Source organism: Delphinapterus leucas, chromosome 11, assembly GCF_059928025.1.
Source record: "Delphinapterus leucas isolate spDelLeu-1000000601 "Yukka" chromosome 11, BTC_Dleu_Yukka2, whole genome shotgun sequence".
Classification (NCBI taxonomy): Eukaryota; Metazoa; Chordata; class Mammalia; order Artiodactyla; family Monodontidae; genus Delphinapterus; species Delphinapterus leucas.
The window spans coordinates 49571027-49590808 of NC_143139.1; the positions used below are offsets into that span (position 1 = coordinate 49571027).

Sequence of the window (19782 nt, forward strand, 5' to 3'; positions counted from 1 at the left end):
TTAATAAGGAAACACAAGCTTTAAATGACAAAATAGACCAGAAAGACTTAATTGATATTTATAGGACTTTCCATCCAAAAACAGCAGATTACACTTTCTTCTCAAGTGTGCACGGAACATTCTCCAGGATAGATCACATCTTGGGTCACAAATCAAGCCACAGTAAATTTAAGAAAACTGAAATCATATCAAGCATCTTTTCTGACCACAGTGCAATGAGATTAGAAATCAATTACAGGGAAAAAAATGCAAAACACACGAACACATGGAGGCTAAACAACACATTACTAAATAACCAAGAGATCACGGAAGAAATCAAAGAGGAAATCAAAAAATACCTAGAGACAAATGACAACGAAAACACGATGATCCAAAACCTATGGGATGCAGCAAAAGCAGTTCTAAACCGGAAGTCAATAGCAATACAAGCCTACCTCAAGAAACAAGAAAAATCTCAAGTAAACAATCTAACCTTACACCTAAAGGAACTAGAGAAAGAAGAACAAAGAAAACCCAAAGTTAGCAGAAGGAAAGAAATCATAAAGATCAGAGCAGAAATAAATGAAATAGAAACAAAGAAAACAATAGCAAAGATCAATAAAACTAAAAGCTGGTTCTTTGAGAAGATAAACAAAATTGATAAACCTTTAGCTAGACTCATCAACAGAAAGGAGAGGACTCAAATCAATAAAATTAGAAATAAAAAGGAGAAGTTACAACAGACACCGCAGAAATACAAAGCATCCTAAGAGACTACTACAAGCAACTCTATGCCAATAAAATGGACGACCTGAAGAAATGGAGAAATACTTAGAAAGGTATAACCTTCCGAGAGTGAACCAGGAAGAAATAGAAAATATGAACAGATCAATCACAAGTAATGAAACTGAAACTGTAATTAAAAATCTTCCAACAAACAAAAGGCCAGGACCGGATGGCTTCACAGGTGAATTCTATAAAACATTTAGAGAGGAGCTAACACACATTCTTCTCAAACTCTTCCAAAAAACCGCAGAGGAAGGAACACTCCCAAACTCATTCTATGAGGCCACCATCACCCTGATAGCAAAACCAGACAAAGATACTACAAAAAAAGAAAATTACAGACCAATATCACTGATGAACATAGATGCAAAAATCCTCAACAAAATACTAGCAAACAGAATCCAACAACACATTAAAAGGATCATACACCATGATCAAGTGGGATTTATCCCAGGGATGCAAGGATTCTTCAATACACACAAATCAATCAATGTGATACACCATATTAACAAATTGAAGAATAAAAACCATACGATCATCTGAATAGATGCAGAAAAAGCTTTTGACAAAATTCAACACCAATTTACGATAAAAACTCTCCAGAAAGTGGGCCTACAGGGAACCTACCTCAACATAATAAAAGCTATATATGACAAACCCACAGCAAATATCATTCTCAATGGTGAAAAACTGAAAGCATTTCCTCTAAGATCAGGAACAAGACAAAGATGTCCATTCTCGCCACTCTCATTCAACATAGTTTTGGAAGTCCTAGCCACGGCAGTCAGAGAAGAAAAAGGAATACAAATTGGAAAAGAAGAAGTAAAACTGTGACTGTTTGCAGATGGCATGATACTATACATAGAGAATCCTAAGACGCCACCAGAAAACTACTAGAGCTAATCAATGAATTCGGTAAAGTAGCAAGATACAAAATTAATGCACAGAAATCTCTTGCATTCTTATACAGTGATGATGAAAAATCTGAAAGAGAAAGTAAGGAAACAACCCCATTTACCACCACAACAAAAAGAATAAAATACCTAGGAATAAACCTACCTAGGAAGACAAAAGACCTGTATGTAGAAAACTGTAAGACACTGATGAAAGAAATTAAAGATGATACAAACAGATGGAGAGATATATCATGCTCTTGGATTGGAAGAATCAATACTGTGAAAATGACTATGCTACCCACAGCAATCTAAAGATTCAATGCAATCCCTATCAAACTACCAGTGGCCTTTTTTACAGAATTAGAAGAAAATATCTTAAAATTTGTATGGAGACAACAAAAGACCCCCAATAGCCAAAGCAGTCTTGAGGGAAGAAAACAGAGCTGGAGGAATCAGACTCCCTGACTTCAGACTATACTACAAAGCTACAGTAATCAAGACAATATGGTACTGTCACAAAAACAGAAATATAGATCAATGGAATAGGATAGAAAGCCCTGAGATAAACCCACGCACTTATGGTCAACTAATCTATGACAAAGGAGGCGAGGATATACAATGGAGAAAAGACAGTCTCTTCAATAAGTGGTGCTGGGAAAACTGGACAGCTACATGCAAAAGAATGCAATTAGAACACTCCCTAACACCAAACACAAAATTAAACTCAAAATGGATTAGAGACCTAAATGTAAGACTGGACACTATAAAACTCTTAGAGGAAAACATAGGAAGAACACTCTTTGACGTAAATCACAGCAAGATCTTTTTTGGTCCACCTCCTAGAGTAATGGAAATAAAAACAAAAATAAACAAATGGGACCTAATGAAACTTAAAAGCTTTTGCAAAGCAAAGGAAACTACAAACAAGACGAAAGGACAACCCTCAGATGGGAGAAAATATCTGCAAACGAATCAACGGACAATCGATTTATCTCCAAAATATATGAACAGCTCATGCAGCTCAACATTAAGAAAATAAACAACCCAATCCAAAAATGGGCAGAAGACCTAAATAGACATTTCTCCAAAGAAGACATACAGATGGCCAAGAAGCATATGAAAAGCTGCTCAACATCACTAATTATTAGAGAAGTGCAAATCAAAACTACAATGAGGTATCACCTCACACCAGTTAGAATGGGCATCCTCAGAAAATCTACAAACAACAAATGCTGGAGAGGGTGTGGAGAAAAGGGAACCCTCTTGCACTGTTGGTGGGAATGTAAATTGATACAGCCACTATGGAGAACAGTATGGAGATTCCTTAAAAAACTAAAAATAGATTTATCATATGATCCAGCAATCTCACTACTGGGCATATACCCAGAGAAAACCATAATTCAAAAAGACACATGCACCCCAGTGTTCATTGCAGCACTATTTACAATAGCCAGGACATGGAAGCAACCTAAATGCCCATCGACAGACGAATAGATAAAGAAGACGTGGTACATGTACACAATGGAATATTACTCAGCCATAAAAAGGAACGAAATCGGGTCATTTGTAGAGATGTGGGTGCATCTAGAGACTGTCATACAGAGTGAAGTAAGTTAGAAGGAGAAAAACAAGTATCGTATATTAACGCATATATGTGGAACCTAGAAAAATGGTACAGATGAACTGGTTTGCAAGGCAGAAATAGAGACACAGATGCAGAGGACAAACGTATGGACACCAAGTGGGGGGAAGTGGCGGGGGGTGGGGGGGATGAATTGGGAGATTGGGATTGACATATATACACTGATATGTATAAAATGGATAACTAATAAAAGCCTGCTGTATAAAATAAAAATTTAAAAACAAACAAAAAAACAGTTCCTGAACACAAGTAGTTTCCAAATCAAACCAGTGCAAATGTTCTTTTTTCCTAAGTGTAAATAATTATGGGGTAGTGATACTATGACAAAGATTTGCTTCACTCTCAAAATTGTCAAGATTTAAAGCAAACAGATGGGCAGCCAATATCTGACAGTAAAGAAGAAAAATTAGCAATTAATCAGGGCTCTGTTGTCAGAATTCTCTGTTGGCCTGACCATTTGTTTAAACTGAGCCCTTGGATTCACGACTACTTGTCCATAAGTCATAATGGACCTACATTTACGTAGGTCTGATAAAAAAATCACTTAGCTGCTGTTTCTTGGGAAGAACTGAATATATTTGTAAACACAAACACCTATGTTATTAGTATATAAACTAGGCAATGATCCTACATAAGGTGATATCAAATATGTATTATTTATACAAGAGCTGAAAATACACTAATAAGTGTCCTACAAGTTATTTTTTGGACAGTGCATACAATACAAACTCATATTGCTCTTATGTTTCTACATGACATATGACCCATAAGTGAACAGCAAACCCAACCCGTCAGCCGTAAAACCCCAAATTCATATCTGGATACTGGGGCCAGAATACTACAAATGTAATTAAGCTGATTAGGTTTTAGAGATGTTGTTTTCTCATAAAATAATTTGTGTAGTTGGTGGGGAGGGGGGTGTGCTTTACAGCTTTAATAAGGACAAAAGCACCTGTTAAGCTTTTCAAATTAGGAATAGCATGTAAAACATCATACTTCTGTGGACACTTAGAAACATAGGAACTTCAGTTACTTGACAATTTCAAAAACTGACTCTAAGAAAGATAAAATAACCAAAATATCAACCTTTAGAGCACCACTTTACTTTCCCAAAGTGTCACACCTCATAGTGACAATCTTTAGAATGCCAGAATGTTTAGAAATTAATATTTAGTCCAATATCACCATTTTCATAGATGAGGAAATCAAGATCTGGTCTAGACACTGGCACTTAAAAGGGGGTGGGGTGGGACGCAAGGTCCTGAACAGGGCACTGAGCTTCTGGGAAGTAGGGCTGAAGCCCTGGCTGGCTGGGGAGGCAGCTCTGTCAGGGAGCTCAGAGCTTTGAAGGAAACTGTGCTCAAAAACGCGGACAGGGCGCTGGGGAGGAGCTGCTTCTCTGAAAGGCATAATCCAACATAAAGATATTCTGGGCATGGAAGTTGGGTTACCTTCCGAGCCTGGGGTCCTCTGGTGAAAGATGCTTCCCTGGGACGATGGGCAGGAAACAAAGCACTCGGTCACCACCTTCATCACTGGAAGGGCCAGGGAAGCAAACTCTTTTCGAAAAACACGGAACCAGACATCAAGACTAAAGGTGAATATGAGTGCAAAAGCTGTATCATCGATTCGGTTTTACACAGAACAGAAAGGAATCATCCCCTGACCTGCACATCTGTCTCCAGCAAGCTGAAGATCCAGAAGTGAACAAGGGCTCAGAGGCCGGTCCTCAGTGTGTATCTTACAAGGCCCTGGGAGATGATGATTCCTATTTTCAAGATGCTCCAACCCTGGGGAGGGCAAGAGGGGCAGCAGATGTGCTGGTGATTTTCCACTTGCCCCCCACCCTGGAGATGCAATCTTGGCCTGTGTCTGTGCCCTGGCTGACCAACCTCTCTGACCCTCATTCCAGCCAGGCTCATCCAATGGGAGGCCCTGGTAGGAGAAAGCGGGATAGGAAGAAGGAGAAGTCGGAGTATTTCCTCCCATTCTCTCCTGTGGCCCCTGCCTAGGGGCCCTCATCTGTGGCCCCCTCTCCTGGGCTTGGCTGTAGCATTTCCTCCCTGGACCCTGCAGGCCTAGGGGGCTTCAATGCCCTCCTGGTCTCAATGCTCCTAGCCCGTCCCCTTTTCACTCTTTCATTCAGTTGATCCATGTGAGTTGGAGTCTGTCTCCTGCCAGGACCACTAGGGAATAGAAGCCATGAAATAAACATGGCATCTTATACTCACTTCCACTTACTTGGAAAAATTTTATATTGAAACTGAGAGAGCAGAACAGAAATCCACATAAACCTTAAAAATAAACAGACCTTCCAAAATCTTCAAACTCCAAATACTGCTGCATTGGCAGGTCACAGTCCTTTGGTCTCCAGAATCTTTAGTGGCAAGACAGGGAGAGGATGCTTAACTAGGTTGACTGGAAACTCCCTCAGGCTCTCCTGCTCTCTGGAATTCACTGATTGCCTGAGGGAGTCAGGGAAGGGGAGGGCCCGACCTCAGGGGAGGGCTAGACCAAGCAGAGATGTTGAGAAGAGGCATGTGACCCAGAGGAAGAAGCTGGAGGGATGACAGCATCTTTAGACCACAGCCCATGTAGGGAAATCACTCATCCTCTGAGGACATCACGGTTAGAGTCCAGTACTTTGACTGCTTTCAGAATAGAGTCGGCCTTTGGCAAAAAGTCCTGCTAGAAGGTCAACATATTTTGTTACTCAAGGGGCGGAGAAATGTATAATCCATATTACAACACTTTTCACAAAGTCTGTGAAAATTAATTTAATATCGACTAAATAACAGATGTGGCCATACCTAAAGTGAGCACATATCAGTCATTTAAAAGAAGATTAAAACACAAGTCTATCTGATTTCTGGTAATACTGGATAGAGTAAGGGTTAACCACCATCTCTTGCCACAAATTCCTCTCAGCTGAACCCAGAAGAGAGGAAAATGCAGGCTGTAGGGGCACATGCATAAAAGGAGACACTCCTGGGCTTCTGGGAGGGGACACAGGGCAAAGTTACCGAGTAGAAAACGAACTAGCTGGGGAGTCCTCCCCGGGCCCCTCCAAACACCCATTTCATTCAAATCCCTTTCCTCCCTCCTCATCTCGCTCACATATTATGTCCCTGCTAATAAGCTTTCATCGAAAATCAGGTTCTGAAGTCAAAAAACATTTGGACACTACTGGTTTAGGTTAAACACAAGTGTATATATATATACATATATATATATATATGTATATATATATACGTGAACTGCTACTACAGACAAGTAAGGAGAAGACCACCCATATCTTTTAATACCTTCCCGATGAGTCTTCTTAAATGCACTCTTATCCAGATATAGAAGGCTTATCTTTCTCAATATCTAATCCCAAGCAGGATTATTTTATTTCTAAGCATTTAACTTTTTAAAAAAGATTAAAAAATTAAAGGAAGGCATTGAACTTTAGGAAGAACCAGAGGGCTAATCTGCTTACCTGCTGTCCCCAGCATTTGCTACGTACAGCTTCCCCAAAAGGCAAATCACGATGAGGGCTGTGCAACCACCAGATATACTGTATGAACTCCTCTCTCGTTCGATTTGTAGATCCTGGAGAAGAAGACAAAGTTAGTACTGGACTGTACAGGAACAAAGACTGTCTTAGCCTTGCTCCCTCGACACAGCCCTAAGATCTGAGTACGACTCGAAGAAGGGACAAGAAAATCTTTAGTACTGGCTTTCTATCAACTGACAAGCATTTCTGGAGAGGACACTGGCACAAAACGGTCGCCTACCAGACCATGTGCGGACCAGAGACAGGAAACAAGGGAAGGCAAACAGATATAATCAGACAAAAATGAGAAGAATTAAACCAATTGTATTTAATAAATATCATGGCTTACGGAAAATTCAGTCTTTGTATGGACAGCCTGAGCTGCTGTGGAAAACAGATGAGAGGCTAATAATGTCGAGTGCTTGGACCTGATCAATGTTTTTAACCCCAAAGTCTCCAATAAATAAATTCCTTTACAGCTAGACGAGACAGGTGACTTGAAGGACTGTGTCCTCAATTCAACTTGGGCAGGAGTCCACCCCCGTCTTACTGATCAAAGATAGAAGCTTCTGAACTCTGAACTAACGTCCTCTTCCCAAGGCCACTAATTCACAAGAGGGACACACACGCATAGTATCAGCCAACCATCAGTGAGCACTTCCTCTATATCAGGCAGTGCGAGAAGCGCTTTACATATAGAATCGCATCTCATTTTCACAACTGTAACATTCACCTCACTGTTCAGATGCAGACAAGTGGGGAACTTGCCCATATTTACCCCACTGGAGTTTGGATTCCAATCGGGGTCTCCTCCTCTAAAGCCTAGTATTTATCACCTGCCACCTAATGAGGTCTCCCCAAGGAAATTAAAAATAGAACCACATTCCTATGGACAGAGATGCATCATCCTCCAGACAGATGTCTTTGTGAAATGCTGTGTCAGTGACACAAGCCAGGGTTCCTTGACCTCAGAAAAATGAGAGTTGTTAGGAAAATAAACCGAATGCTGGCCAAAATAATGGCAAATATTCTCATCGCCATCTATTGTTGGGGCCAAGGAAGAAAGGACGAGGCTGGGGTACAGAAGAGCAGGAAACGGTGCTCTGGCTGATTCTGAGGCTGCTGTCGGCTGACCAAGGGCCAGGGCCCGTTTGTGATGCTTAGAAACCCACAGAATTAGAACTCAGCTGCTTCAGCCAGCCTCCTGACGGGAAGCGGAGATAATTCAGTAATCCAGCATTTATCGGCAGCTGCTGTGCTCCAGAGGCCAGAGGCGATAAGACAAAGTCAGAGAAATCACCAAGGAGAAGCTGGAAGCAGGAGAAGAGCCCCACCTTTCGTAAGTGAAAAGCTTACAACATGCATAAACACTCACTGAGATAATAATTAAGCAGGAACCCAGGCTTCCAATAACACGCAGTCAATTGACAGGAATGAATGAATGGTCCTTAGAACCCAAGCAGGGATGGCAGGAGGCTGGAGGGTGACACGGGAGGAGGGACACACGTCAGCAGGGAAAGACCGTCACAAGAAAGTGACAGACAGGAAAGAAAACATCAAGACGTCAGAAGTTCCGTCTGTTGAACCTCCAAACAGTGCATCAAAACAGAACCAACAACCCTATTCACAAAGGAGTTTGCGGGTAGGTTTATGCAATTTTTTTGCATTTAAATAAATAAAATAAAGTTGATATTATGATAGATATATATTTCATCAAATTAATATAGAAACTGGTATATAAAGCCCACACTCAATACTAACATTTTTAATACACTGGAAAGAACTGCTCTAGCTACAGAAACTATCCTTTCACATCCAGAATCACTATTTGTTTGAATACCTAAAGTCTGAATGAAAGGCAGTTTTGAGTAAAAATCCTTTAAGCACCCAACTGCTTACGGACTGGAGTGTGAATGATGCTTGACGGACTTAAACCATTGGTGCGATCCAAAAAGTAGAGTCCACGTGAAAGAGCCACCCACGTCAAAGAATTCCTCTGGGACTCAGACAAACAAGTTTATTCTGCATCGTAGGTGCCTTACTTATCATGGTTTACATCACCAGAAAATCTGATTATAAAATTATTTCATCTTTTAAAAAAATATCAAGATAGAGTGTTTGACACTAAGATTTTCTGCTACAGCAGAGTTCACATTTGCCTTTCATTTAGGGGGAAACATTCCAGTTAGCCTGCCCATTGAATGCCTTGTTATGACATTAACAGCGTGAGTCAGTTTTTTTTTCTAATTGATTTCATCGTTTCTTTCATCTTTTCCTACCTTCCCTCTGCAGTTCCCCCAGCATAAGGAATGCAAATTTGGCAACATTTCCACATAAACAGTGGCCCAAAGTCTAGCTATTTTTTATACAAGAAACTTTGCTAACAGGCTCATGCTTTCATCACCTCCCGCCTCTGCGTGCTAATAGACATATGCGTGTGCGCTCAGACGCACACTTTAATTACATGTGCGCTCTCTGGGATCACAGTGAAAGGATTTGAAAGATGTGTTTCCACAGACTTCATCCGCCCTGTAGGATTCACTGACATGAAAATATGCTCTTTTATTTCTTCTTCTAAAACTGGGTGTAACTAGAACATATTCTAAAAATAATTGCTTCCCCCTCCCCTCTCTAGAAGACAAAATAGCACACTTTTTTCCTACACCACCTACTCCTCTTTAAAAGATGCTTCACAAAATCTTAGTATTAAAAGGAGCATTAAAGGACCATCTGGGTGGTCCTTCTACTACCAGATCAAACGTGATAAATGAAGTCAATAAAGATATATTTACTGTTGAATTAACTACCTAATTTCTTCAAACTCTTAACTTTTCCAGTTAGCTTAAGCTTCTCACACTCTACATTTAAAAAAAATTTAAAAATGTATCCCTCAAGAAGTTTGGGTACTTTTTTCAAAAGATTAAGGAAATCATGAAAAATTGCCCACTGCTTGTGCTAAACAAAGACCAATTTGGAATATCTCCCCCATTTTAGCTGCCATGAACCTCAAGACATAAGCCTAGAATAAATTACCAGCAAAACACATGCACATACTATCATTCCTTTTCAAGTATGATCTAAAAGGATCAACTTAAGTGACTCAGAAGATTCCATTAACAAGGTAATTGATTTATCTGTTCAATCAAGAGTCCCTCTCAAGGCTGCTTTCTACCTAGCAGAACTGATTTATCCTGTGTTGCATCTGTCTAAATATTACATTTAAGCAAGGTTTATCTCTACATCAAAGAATGGATCCAATTTTTAAGACTTGGGATTGTATTTTGCTCCTTTTTGTTGCAAGGAAGAATGAGAGCAGTGAAGGGAAAAAAGAATGTGTGTGAAAGGAGAGTAATTCAGCAGGAAAGAATTGCAAGAAAGAAAATATATTTTTCGGGATCACTGTAATTTGCTTCGAAAGTCCCACAGATGATGCATCTCCAGGATCATTCTTTGTTTCCTACCAATTTCAGGTCGCAAAAGGAAAGCAATATCAAACACCAGAAGGCAGCGAGTGTTGGGTGGTTTCAATAGGACCTGGCACCTCCCCCTAGCTGGGTTAAAACATGGTTATGAGCACATTGCTAATAGCGTCAGTCACAAATAATAAGATTCTGCATGGTTTTAGTATCTGGGACTGATTTCGGTTTATTCTGAGAAGCCAATCTGTCAGCCAGGCAATGGGGAAGGGACAAACCAGCACTGCCTAATATCGCCACCTGCTGGCTGTTGGTGGAACCACATGCTCATTCCTTCTCGTTAGAACTTCCTGTTCTACTAAAAACAAAGACAAAACAAAAACAAAAAGCCTCTAGCTTAAATACAGACAGACCAACAGGTCCACTTACCATTACTATTCTAATTCTCAAAACCATTAAAATTTATAAACTATAAATTAGCTTTGCATTCGTCCTCCTTTTTCACCATCGTGTCATCATATGGTTTTTACCGACAAAGCCAAGCTGAATGGTATTTCCAACCATTTACTCAATGACAGTAAGATGTATGCTAGTTTTACAAGTTAAAATGTTGCCATTTTTCTCCCTTCATAACAATCAAACCTCCAAAACATTCTTCACTGTGGCGAGGAATCTATACCCACACTGAAAAGGAAATAGGACAGAATTTTGAGATCCTCCTGCCTGTGTCTATAACTCAATTCCTGTAGGTAAAAAAGGTCATCACTGCTGACTTGCTTCTGATTCCTAGGAGGGCAAAGGTCTCCTGCAACTATACCAACAATGGAAGTGACTTCTTACATGACTCCCCTGTTTTTGGAGGGTATGGAAGGAGACTGACATCAGGACTTAGAAGACATTTATCTTCTTCGTATCTGTCATCTTAAGCCAAACAACCACCTAAACATAATAGGTGACAAAACTTAGCTGCAGAAGTAGGCATTGTTACAAAGTGTAGTTGGGAAGCAGAAATGAAGTCAGTCAGAAAGTTCCTGAGATCCTGGTCCTCTTGGAAGCGAGGGTTCATTTTCCACGGTGGACACAGGAGGAGCTGGCCACGCAGCCTTCACTCTGAAGGGAGATCCAAGATGAGATACAATAGGGGACCACAGGGCAGACCCACTTCTGCCAGCATGGATCAGAGGCCCGTGGTCAGAGGTCACCTCCTCACAAGCCACGTACTGTGCCAGACAACCCCAGGATCAAAGAGAAGAGGAAAAACAGTGCCTTCAAAGAGGCTTACCGTACTTGATGAAACTTACCATCTCCTCTGGTCCACAGCGTTTCCCCCCCACTTCTGTAGGTCTTTATTTTTCGACGGGTACCTACTTTTTCCTAGAAATAGGTACTATTTATTCTGGTCTGGTGTTTCTGAATCTTTTTATGCAATTTTCTCTTTCAGATAGATATGAACATTTCACTTAATGTCACTCAGAACATTAAAACAAATGAGATACTATCTATCTCTGTGTTCGTATAATGTGACGACAAATACCCCCAGATACAAAATCCAATGTTTTCCTTCTAGGCCCCCATGGTGTCTAGAAGAATGCTGGTTATAAAATATAAGCAATTGAAGGCTTCCCTGGTGGCGCAGTGGTTGAGAGTCCGCCTGCCGATGCAGGGGCCACGGGTTCGTGCCCCGGTCCAGGAAGATCCCACATGCCGCGGAGCGGCTGTGCCCGTGAGCCACGGCCGCTGAGCCTGTGTGTCCGGAGCCTGTGCTCCGCAGCGGGAGAGGCCACAACAGTGAGAGGCCCGCGTACCGCAAAAAAAAAAAAAAAAAAAAAAAAAAAATATATATATATATATATAAGTAATTGAGAAGGGCACTGGTGGGAGGTGGGGAGAGAGGAATGACCTCTGATTCTACTTTGCTGAACTGTCATAAATAAGGCAAAACCCCAAACGAAAGGCAAGCTTTGCCTTTATTATGTTACATTCTGAATCTCAGGAGGGGTGGCTGCAAATATGTCATCAGTGTGGCAAATTTGAGGCTTAGGTGCTGGGCATGGGGAATTTTTAGGGATTGAAAGTGCAGGAGAAAGCAAGAGAGCCACAAAGCTGAAATGACTGAATCTTATTCAATATTGGGTTTTCCTATTACAGGGGATCAGAATGGCATAAAACCTGCAATACCTAAAGAACACCTAGAAAGTTAGAAAGTAGCTGGCTGTTGTGAGGAAAAAAATTAAGAATGGCCGGGAGATTCCAAACCTGCTCCCCTCGGAAAGGTCTAAAGGAGGAACCACCAAGGTCAGGCCAACAGAATAAGGAAATCAGCTGTGTGTTGAGCATTTCAAACCAAAGTTTACCTTTAAACGCTGACTGTCAAAACCTAATATAGCGAGAAAGGGTGGAAAGAAAAAGTATTTTTTATGAGTTGACAATGGCCTTCCGTAGTATGCTGTATAATTTCTCTGCTGTAAGTTCTGAAGCTCAACCCAAGCTATTTAATGGCTAAGTCAGGCACTTTTCTGTGACACTGGAGTAGATTTTTCCTGAAGTCCCTGATGAAGCAAAGAAAAAAACTAGAGCATCTCTATAATTAGGGTAAACATATGACATCATCCAGACAGGGACACTTTTGAGAGTAAAAGGGGACAGTATTAATAACTATTCTGGGCCAACAGGCATCAGCTGGCTCAGTCCCCAGCCATGCAGGAGGCAGGGCCACACTGCCAAGAACCAGGAGAACCAAGGAATGATGAGTATTCTTCCTTAATAAGTCCAAGCACATGGTGCAAAGCCCAGGTAGCAGGCACGCTGGGGGCTAGACAGACAATCTGGGAAAAACGTTAAGTGTGAAGAAGAAGCTATAGGGTGGGGTGGATTAGAAAAGAACAGAATGGCTTAAGGCCCCAAATCCATATTATGGCACAGCAAGTCATCCACAGGCTGGTTACAGATGGCCTCTCCAAGTCACCTTACAGCATCCCTACCCTTGAAATCTGCATCTAACCATGGCGGACGTCAGCTTGCTGCCTTTGGCCCATCTGGGTTCTCTCCGTGATGTGGGTCTTCACACAAACGGTTGTCTCTGCCCAGAGCACTCTCCCAGCTCCCACGTTCTGTCTGCCTTCTTCCCACTCTCTGACAGCATTGCTTCTCCAGGGAACCCTACTTCATCTCTTTATCAGATTCCTACCTACTCTGCATTTCTTCTCTCGAGGCCCTTCCCATTTATATTTTATCTGTTTAATATCTGCCTTTGCCTAATTTCTTCCATGCTTTTTTCCCAGCTAGCCCTGGCTTAGAGTTAGTTCTCAACAAATATTTATGGATTGAATGAATTACACAGGAAAGCGAAGTGATCTTTTCGCTGGCAACCAAGTGTCCAAGAAAGATTTCTGGTAATGAATCAGCTAGTGAAAAGTTATTAAAAATTTAAAAAACAAGAATGGGGCTCTTTACTAAGTATTTTTCTGAATGAGCCTCTCAAGTACAGTAGGTGCTAGGAACCCTGCACCATTAATGGGCAGAAACAGTCTGAGATCGGTGTGGAGGCTTGACTCAATGTGACATTGGCCTCTAGTGGATGAAGTGGAGAATACAGCAGTGCGAAGTAAAAGATACCTCATAGTACTAGCAATTACCGAAGGAAATAAAAAAGCCAAAATTTCTTCTGCTTTTTTCACTTCTGTCATGTAAGCTGACTTCTTCTCCCATTAGGGGGAAGGTCCACTGTCAAATTGTTACCTCAATTCAATAGTTAGCTTTCTGAGCATCCATGTTTAGAAACAGCTATTCACATCAGAACCTCCATGATAGAGGGAGATTTTTATACCAAGCCCAAGGAGGAGTCCATTTTTCTAACCTTGATTCCTTTTTTTCCTAAATAATCTTTTCTTGCCTCCTGGTGTTTTTCTTGGGATTGAAGGCTACCAGATACTCCTGACATGGAGGTGCATTTTAAACCACCTGCTACTCAAAAGGGTAAATATGTGACAAGGAGAGAAACGGTGGAACCCAAGAAGAAATGAGTTAAAGTGAGGAGAGACTGCAAATTAGAGGCATGAGTATATGAACAATTTTTTGCCTTGTAAACAAATCAGATGACGGTGTTTAATATTATTTGCTTTTCTCCTCTCATTAGCACTCAACCTGACATCGTGAGATCCTGGAATGTGCACGGGGTGTACATTCAAATCTGCAGAGGTGCTTCTAGCTACTCCTGCTCTACCTAAGAGCTTGTCATCACTTTTTAATCTCCAGGTTATAAGGACACTACTGCCCACTCACCTTACTCTAGTCCTTATAACATCTCTACGTATCTCCTACTGTATCTGCATGCAGGATGCTGCTCAGGAGAGAAAATCTTTGGAACCCAAATAGTTGCCTCAGTATAAAGTGAGCTCAAGGGGGTGGCACAGAAGAGACCTTCTATGTGCATTCTCACCGGGCAGAGGGACAAGCAGGGGACACCGGGAGGGCAGCTTAGTATGTTCTCAGGAGGGAGGCTGAATCCCTTGATCAGACATATTCAAATTTTAAATGTACAAACAAATCCACGTTCCCAAGTAAAACAAAGAATTCTTGGATACTGGCTCCTACTTGCTTTAAGCAGTGGGACCACACTGCCAATCATGGGAAAACAGCTGTTCTCAGATTAGATCTGTACAGCAAGCGTACTTCTGAGCACTTTACTAAAAGCTCCATTTCCCCAAACACCTGGAATTCGTGTACATACGTGTAAAACAGATAGCAACCGAGCTCACAGTTTCAATTAAGTTCAATCCTACCAGCTGGCATCCATAAGAGCTGGCAGAAAGAGAAGCAATACGCATCCATTTAATAAGCCTATCACCTCATGCACTATCCCTCTTCCATCTTCTTTTACACCTTTGCCAGCACTGGATGCTAGAACTCTCTTGCTGCCCACTTCTTTTGAGAATGGAAGTCCTGCTGTAAAAGGAGAAGACGGAGGGGACCATGCAGCAAGTGGACAGGTCAGAGACATGCCCTTCCAGGGAACTTTCTAAGAAACAAGTATGTGGCTTAAGTGACCACCCGGGCCCCTGCTGCCCTAGAGTCTTCAGTGATTACCTACCATTTCCTTGAATGCACTTTCAAGAGCCCCGATGACGAGGCACTCGTGCGGGATCTTCTTCTCGGTGAAGAAGCGCGTGGGCGGGGTGCTGGGGGAGCCGGGGGCGCCCACCCCTCCACGGAGCGAGGCCGCGCGGGTCAGAGTCCGGCTGTTCGCGGGTGTGTGGTCGGGCTCCTCGCCCAGGCAGGTGGGCGGCAGCACGGCCGAGTTCTTTAGGATCTCCACGATGTCCTGCAGCTGCTCCGTGATGTGGTGCTGCAGCAGGCGGGATGCCACCACAGCAGCCCCGGACCCCGCGTGACCGTCAAACAGCGACCAGTAGTGGCAGGAAACGCCTTCTGATTCCTGCAGGAGGAGGGAGACAAGGAAGAGTGAGAAACGCAGTGGCCACTGCCCCAGGGTGAGGGCGTGACACCTCCAGGGGTCAGCGCGTCCATCTGGTTGTCTGTCTGCAAACAACGGGGTCAAAACCGAGCAAAACGCTTAGGGAAGGATCCCCAGATTCATCCCTGATGTCACCACCACCCCAGGGAGAAAGTAGTCCCTGCCTGTCCACCGAGGGCAGGAGTCCAAGTCACCACCCCCTCAGTTGGGGTGAGATCTACTTTAATTTGATGTGCAGAAGTGAGAGGTAAAACTCCACGCAAACAGGTAGGTCTTTACAGTTTTAACAGCTAACCCCTCACCTCCCTTCTGCTGCAACCCCCAAGCAGGTTTGACCTGGAGTCTCTGGAAGAAGTTAGGTCTTTTTTACAGATTCTTCAAGGGGAGATAAATAGACCCATTTTCGCCTCATAGGGCTTTTACACTCTCATATAATTGCCCCATCTGCTTATGTCTACATCCTGAATTTGTAGAACATGTTTTTCCCTTGAACACCCAGTCTAGTCCACCCTTCACAAGATGCAGTCAATTCAAATCTCCTCTTCATGTTTCCTACTCCCCTCAGTTTTCCAGCTGTCACTCAGCATCTTGGCTTCCTCTTCCTACCCTAAAGCTACGTGCAGCCCATGTTCCCTCATCTACCACAGATCTTGTACCTGCTGGTTGATTCTGAGACTATTTCAAGATGAACACTTTTAAAAACCATGTTTGAATCACATATGCCTAAGATGTTAGTAGCTATGGGGGGGGGGGGGAAGCAGCTCAATTATGGTGTAGCTAGAGGGATAAGATATTAAATACTGAGATTAAATAGGTACGGTGCATATAACATCCACTACTGACAACTAGGCTTATCTAGCCTGCAGCAATAAATGTTGAATTCTTTTTTTTTAGTTGAAGCCATTATATAAAGTTCTTTTGGTCTATCTTACTTTTTTAATTGAAAGTATTTGACCTATAACATTGTATAAATTTAAGGTGTACAACATGCTTATTTGATACATTTATATATTGTGATATAGTTGCCATCATAGCAATAGCTAGCATCTCTATAACTGTGGTTTTTTGTGGTTAGAATAATTAAGATCTCATCTCCTATCAAGTTTGATTATTATAATACAATATTGTTGTCTATGTTATGTTCGGTATACTGTGCATTATATCTCTAGGACTTTTTTACGACTCCTTGCAAGTTTGTACTTTTACCCAACATTTCTCCTTATCCCCCCCCACCCTCCAGTCCCTGGTAACCACCATTTTGGTCCATCTTAGAATGATGCTGGAAGATACTGTGTACTTAGGGTGACATATGCCATTACTCTATTTGTGCCCTTTAAAACTTTGTTTTTACTCGATTCTGTGCTAGATGCTTAGAGATAAAATAGTCTTTTTTTTGTTTTTTGTCAAATATTTACTGAGCACTCTTTCTGCGACAGGCACAAAAGTAGGCAGTGGGGATGAAAGACTAGATGAAAGATACAGAGACAGGGTCTGATTTTAAGAATCCAGTGGAGGAGACAGACACTGATCAAATAATCACACAAGTAAACGTAAGATCATAATTCTGGTGAGGGGACAAAGTGCTGTGAGGCCAGCCTGCAAAGGGGCATACTGGAGGCTTCCTGAGCACTGAGGACCAGGCTGAGGACCACTGGAAATTCACAAGATAAAGAGGGGAAAGGAGGGAACACCAGGCAGCAAAAACAGCAGGTGCAAAGGTTCCGTGGTAGAAGGTGTGTGATGGTCGAGAGGAGACTGGACCGTGGCCATGTGGCTGAATAGGGGACAGAGGCAGGAAAGGAGGGAGATGACATGAGACCGGAGAAGGAGATAGTAGTCGGACCACTCAGTCCTTCCAGGACACATGAAGGATCTTGACTTTAGCTTAAGAGTAACAGAAAGCCATTGATTGAAGTGGGAGTTAGAAAATAGATTTGTATTTTTAAAAGATCATTTGTATTTTTATTTGTATTTTTAAAAGATCATTCAAGCTAAAGGTGAGAAGACGGCGGTGGGAAGACACAGAGTTCGCATCGCCCCACAACTGCCGGATGCTGGTGGGGGACCCCGATGCCCAAGGAGATGGGAAGAACCCCCAATTGAACCGGTAGGACATGGGGGGACTGAAGGGGGAGGAGAAGTGAAGGCTGGACAGGACCGGTGCCCTGAGGTGTGTCTGAGAGTAGGGAGGGGTTCTGGGAACCCTCCAGTGCCTGGAGGGACCCTCAGGGGCTTGGATCAGGGCGGAGCGCGCCCAGCGTTTCCCCTGCCCAACTGGCTGGGGAAGTCTGCCCAGCTCTCAGGCTGGGTCCTATGCCCTCAGAAGTCCCCGCTGGACCGGGTTGGTCCTGGGGGCATAGCAGAGAGGCCGGGAGAGAACAGGAGAGGCAGGCGGAGGGGCCCTCTGGGACCCAAGGAGCAGGAGAGGAGCAGAGGACATTTGCCTCACCCAATTGGGCCCAGGGAGCCTGCTGAGCTCCTAGGCTGGTCACCCGCCCTCCAGGCCGCATAGGCCCTGGGGCATAGGAGGGAGACCAGGAAGACCAGGAGAGGTAGGTGGGAGGGGACCTCTGGGACCGGAGGAGGAGACGAGGGCATTTGCCCCACCCACTCGAGCCCAGGAAGCCTGCTGGGCTCCCAGGTGAGGTCCCCTGCCCTCTGAGACCAGAGGCAGGAGGCAAGCCTGGGCCACTTCTGTTGAGGCTAAGCCCCACCCCCCACAGTTCCCAGGGCCTTTTCCAGCCCTGTGGGTCCTAAGCATAGGCCCCGCCCACCACCCAAATCTCTCCCTTGCTTAGGCCCCGCCCTCCACAGCCAAGGCCTTTTCCACCTCATTTTTTTTTTCTCCTCCTCTTTTTTACTACTGTGGTTCTGTTTTACCTTCCGGTTGTTATTTCATCTACATTTTTATTTTTATATTTTTTCTAACATATCTATTAGTTTCCTCATCTAACTTTATTTTTTACTTTGCTATTGTTCTCCTTTTATTTTTTCTTTTTTGCCACCCCGTGCAGCTTGCGGCATCTTGGTTCATGAGCCGGGGGTTGGGCCAAAGCTCCTGCGGTGGGAGCTCCATGTCGGAACCACTGGACTAACAGAGAACTTAAAACCCCAGGGAATATTCATCGGAGTGAGGTCTCCCAAAGGTCCTCATCTCAGCACCAGGACCCAGCTCTAACCAATAGCCTACAAACTCCAGTATTGGAAGCCTCAGGCCCAACGACCAGTAAGATAGAGACACAATCCCACTCATTAAAAAATGGAAAAAAAAAAAAAAAAAAAAGAGACAGCAAAAAAATATGTCACAGTTGAAGGAGCAAGGTAAAAACCTATAAGACCAAATAAATGAAGAGGAAATATGCAATCTACCTGAAAAAGAATTCAGAGTAATGATAGTAAAGATGATCCAGAGTCTTGGAAATAGAACGGAGGCATGGACTGAGACAATACAAGAAATGTTTAACAAAGATCTAGAAGAACTAAAGAACAAACAGAGATGAACCACACAATAACTGAAATGAAAAACATACTAGAAGGAATCAATAACAGAATAACTGGGGCAGAAGAACGAGTAAGTGACCTGGCAGACAAAATGGTAGAAATAACTGCTGAGGAGCAGTTATAAAGGAAAAAGAATGAAAAGAATTGAAGACAATCTCAGAGACCTCTGGGACAACACTAAATGCACCAACATTCGAATTATAGGGGTCCCAGAATAAGAAGAGAAAAAGAAAGGGTCGGAGAACCTGCTGTATAGAAAATTTTTAATGTAAATTTTAAAAAAAGAAAAAGAAAGGGTCTGAGAAAATATTTGAACAGATTACAGTGGAAAACTTCCCTAACATGGCAAAAGAAATAGTCACCCAAGTCCAGGGAGCACAGACAGTCCCATACAGGATAAAACACACCAAGACACATATTAATCAAACTAACAAAAGTTAAGTTCAAAGAAAAAATATTAAAAGCAGCAAGGGAAAAGCAAAAAATAACATACAAAGGAATCCCCATAAGGTTATCAGCTGATTTTTCAGAAGAAACTCTGCAGGCCAGAA

General features: G+C 42.7%; 1 protein-coding gene across 1 annotated transcript in view; it reads right to left on the reverse strand.

Annotated features, from left to right (window-relative positions):
• The window catches only part of PPM1H (protein phosphatase, Mg2+/Mn2+ dependent 1H), a 260953-nt gene that overhangs the window by 125484 nt on the left and 115687 nt on the right, over positions 1-19782 (reverse strand). Inside the window, exons 3-4 of the mRNA XM_022571638.3 lie at positions 15347-15691; positions 6785-6897 (exon numbers count right to left, since the gene is read on the reverse strand). Of these exons, the coding sequence (XP_022427346.1) occupies positions 6785-6897; positions 15347-15691 (458 nt within the window). The remainder of the gene's footprint in view (positions 1-6784; positions 6898-15346; positions 15692-19782) is intronic.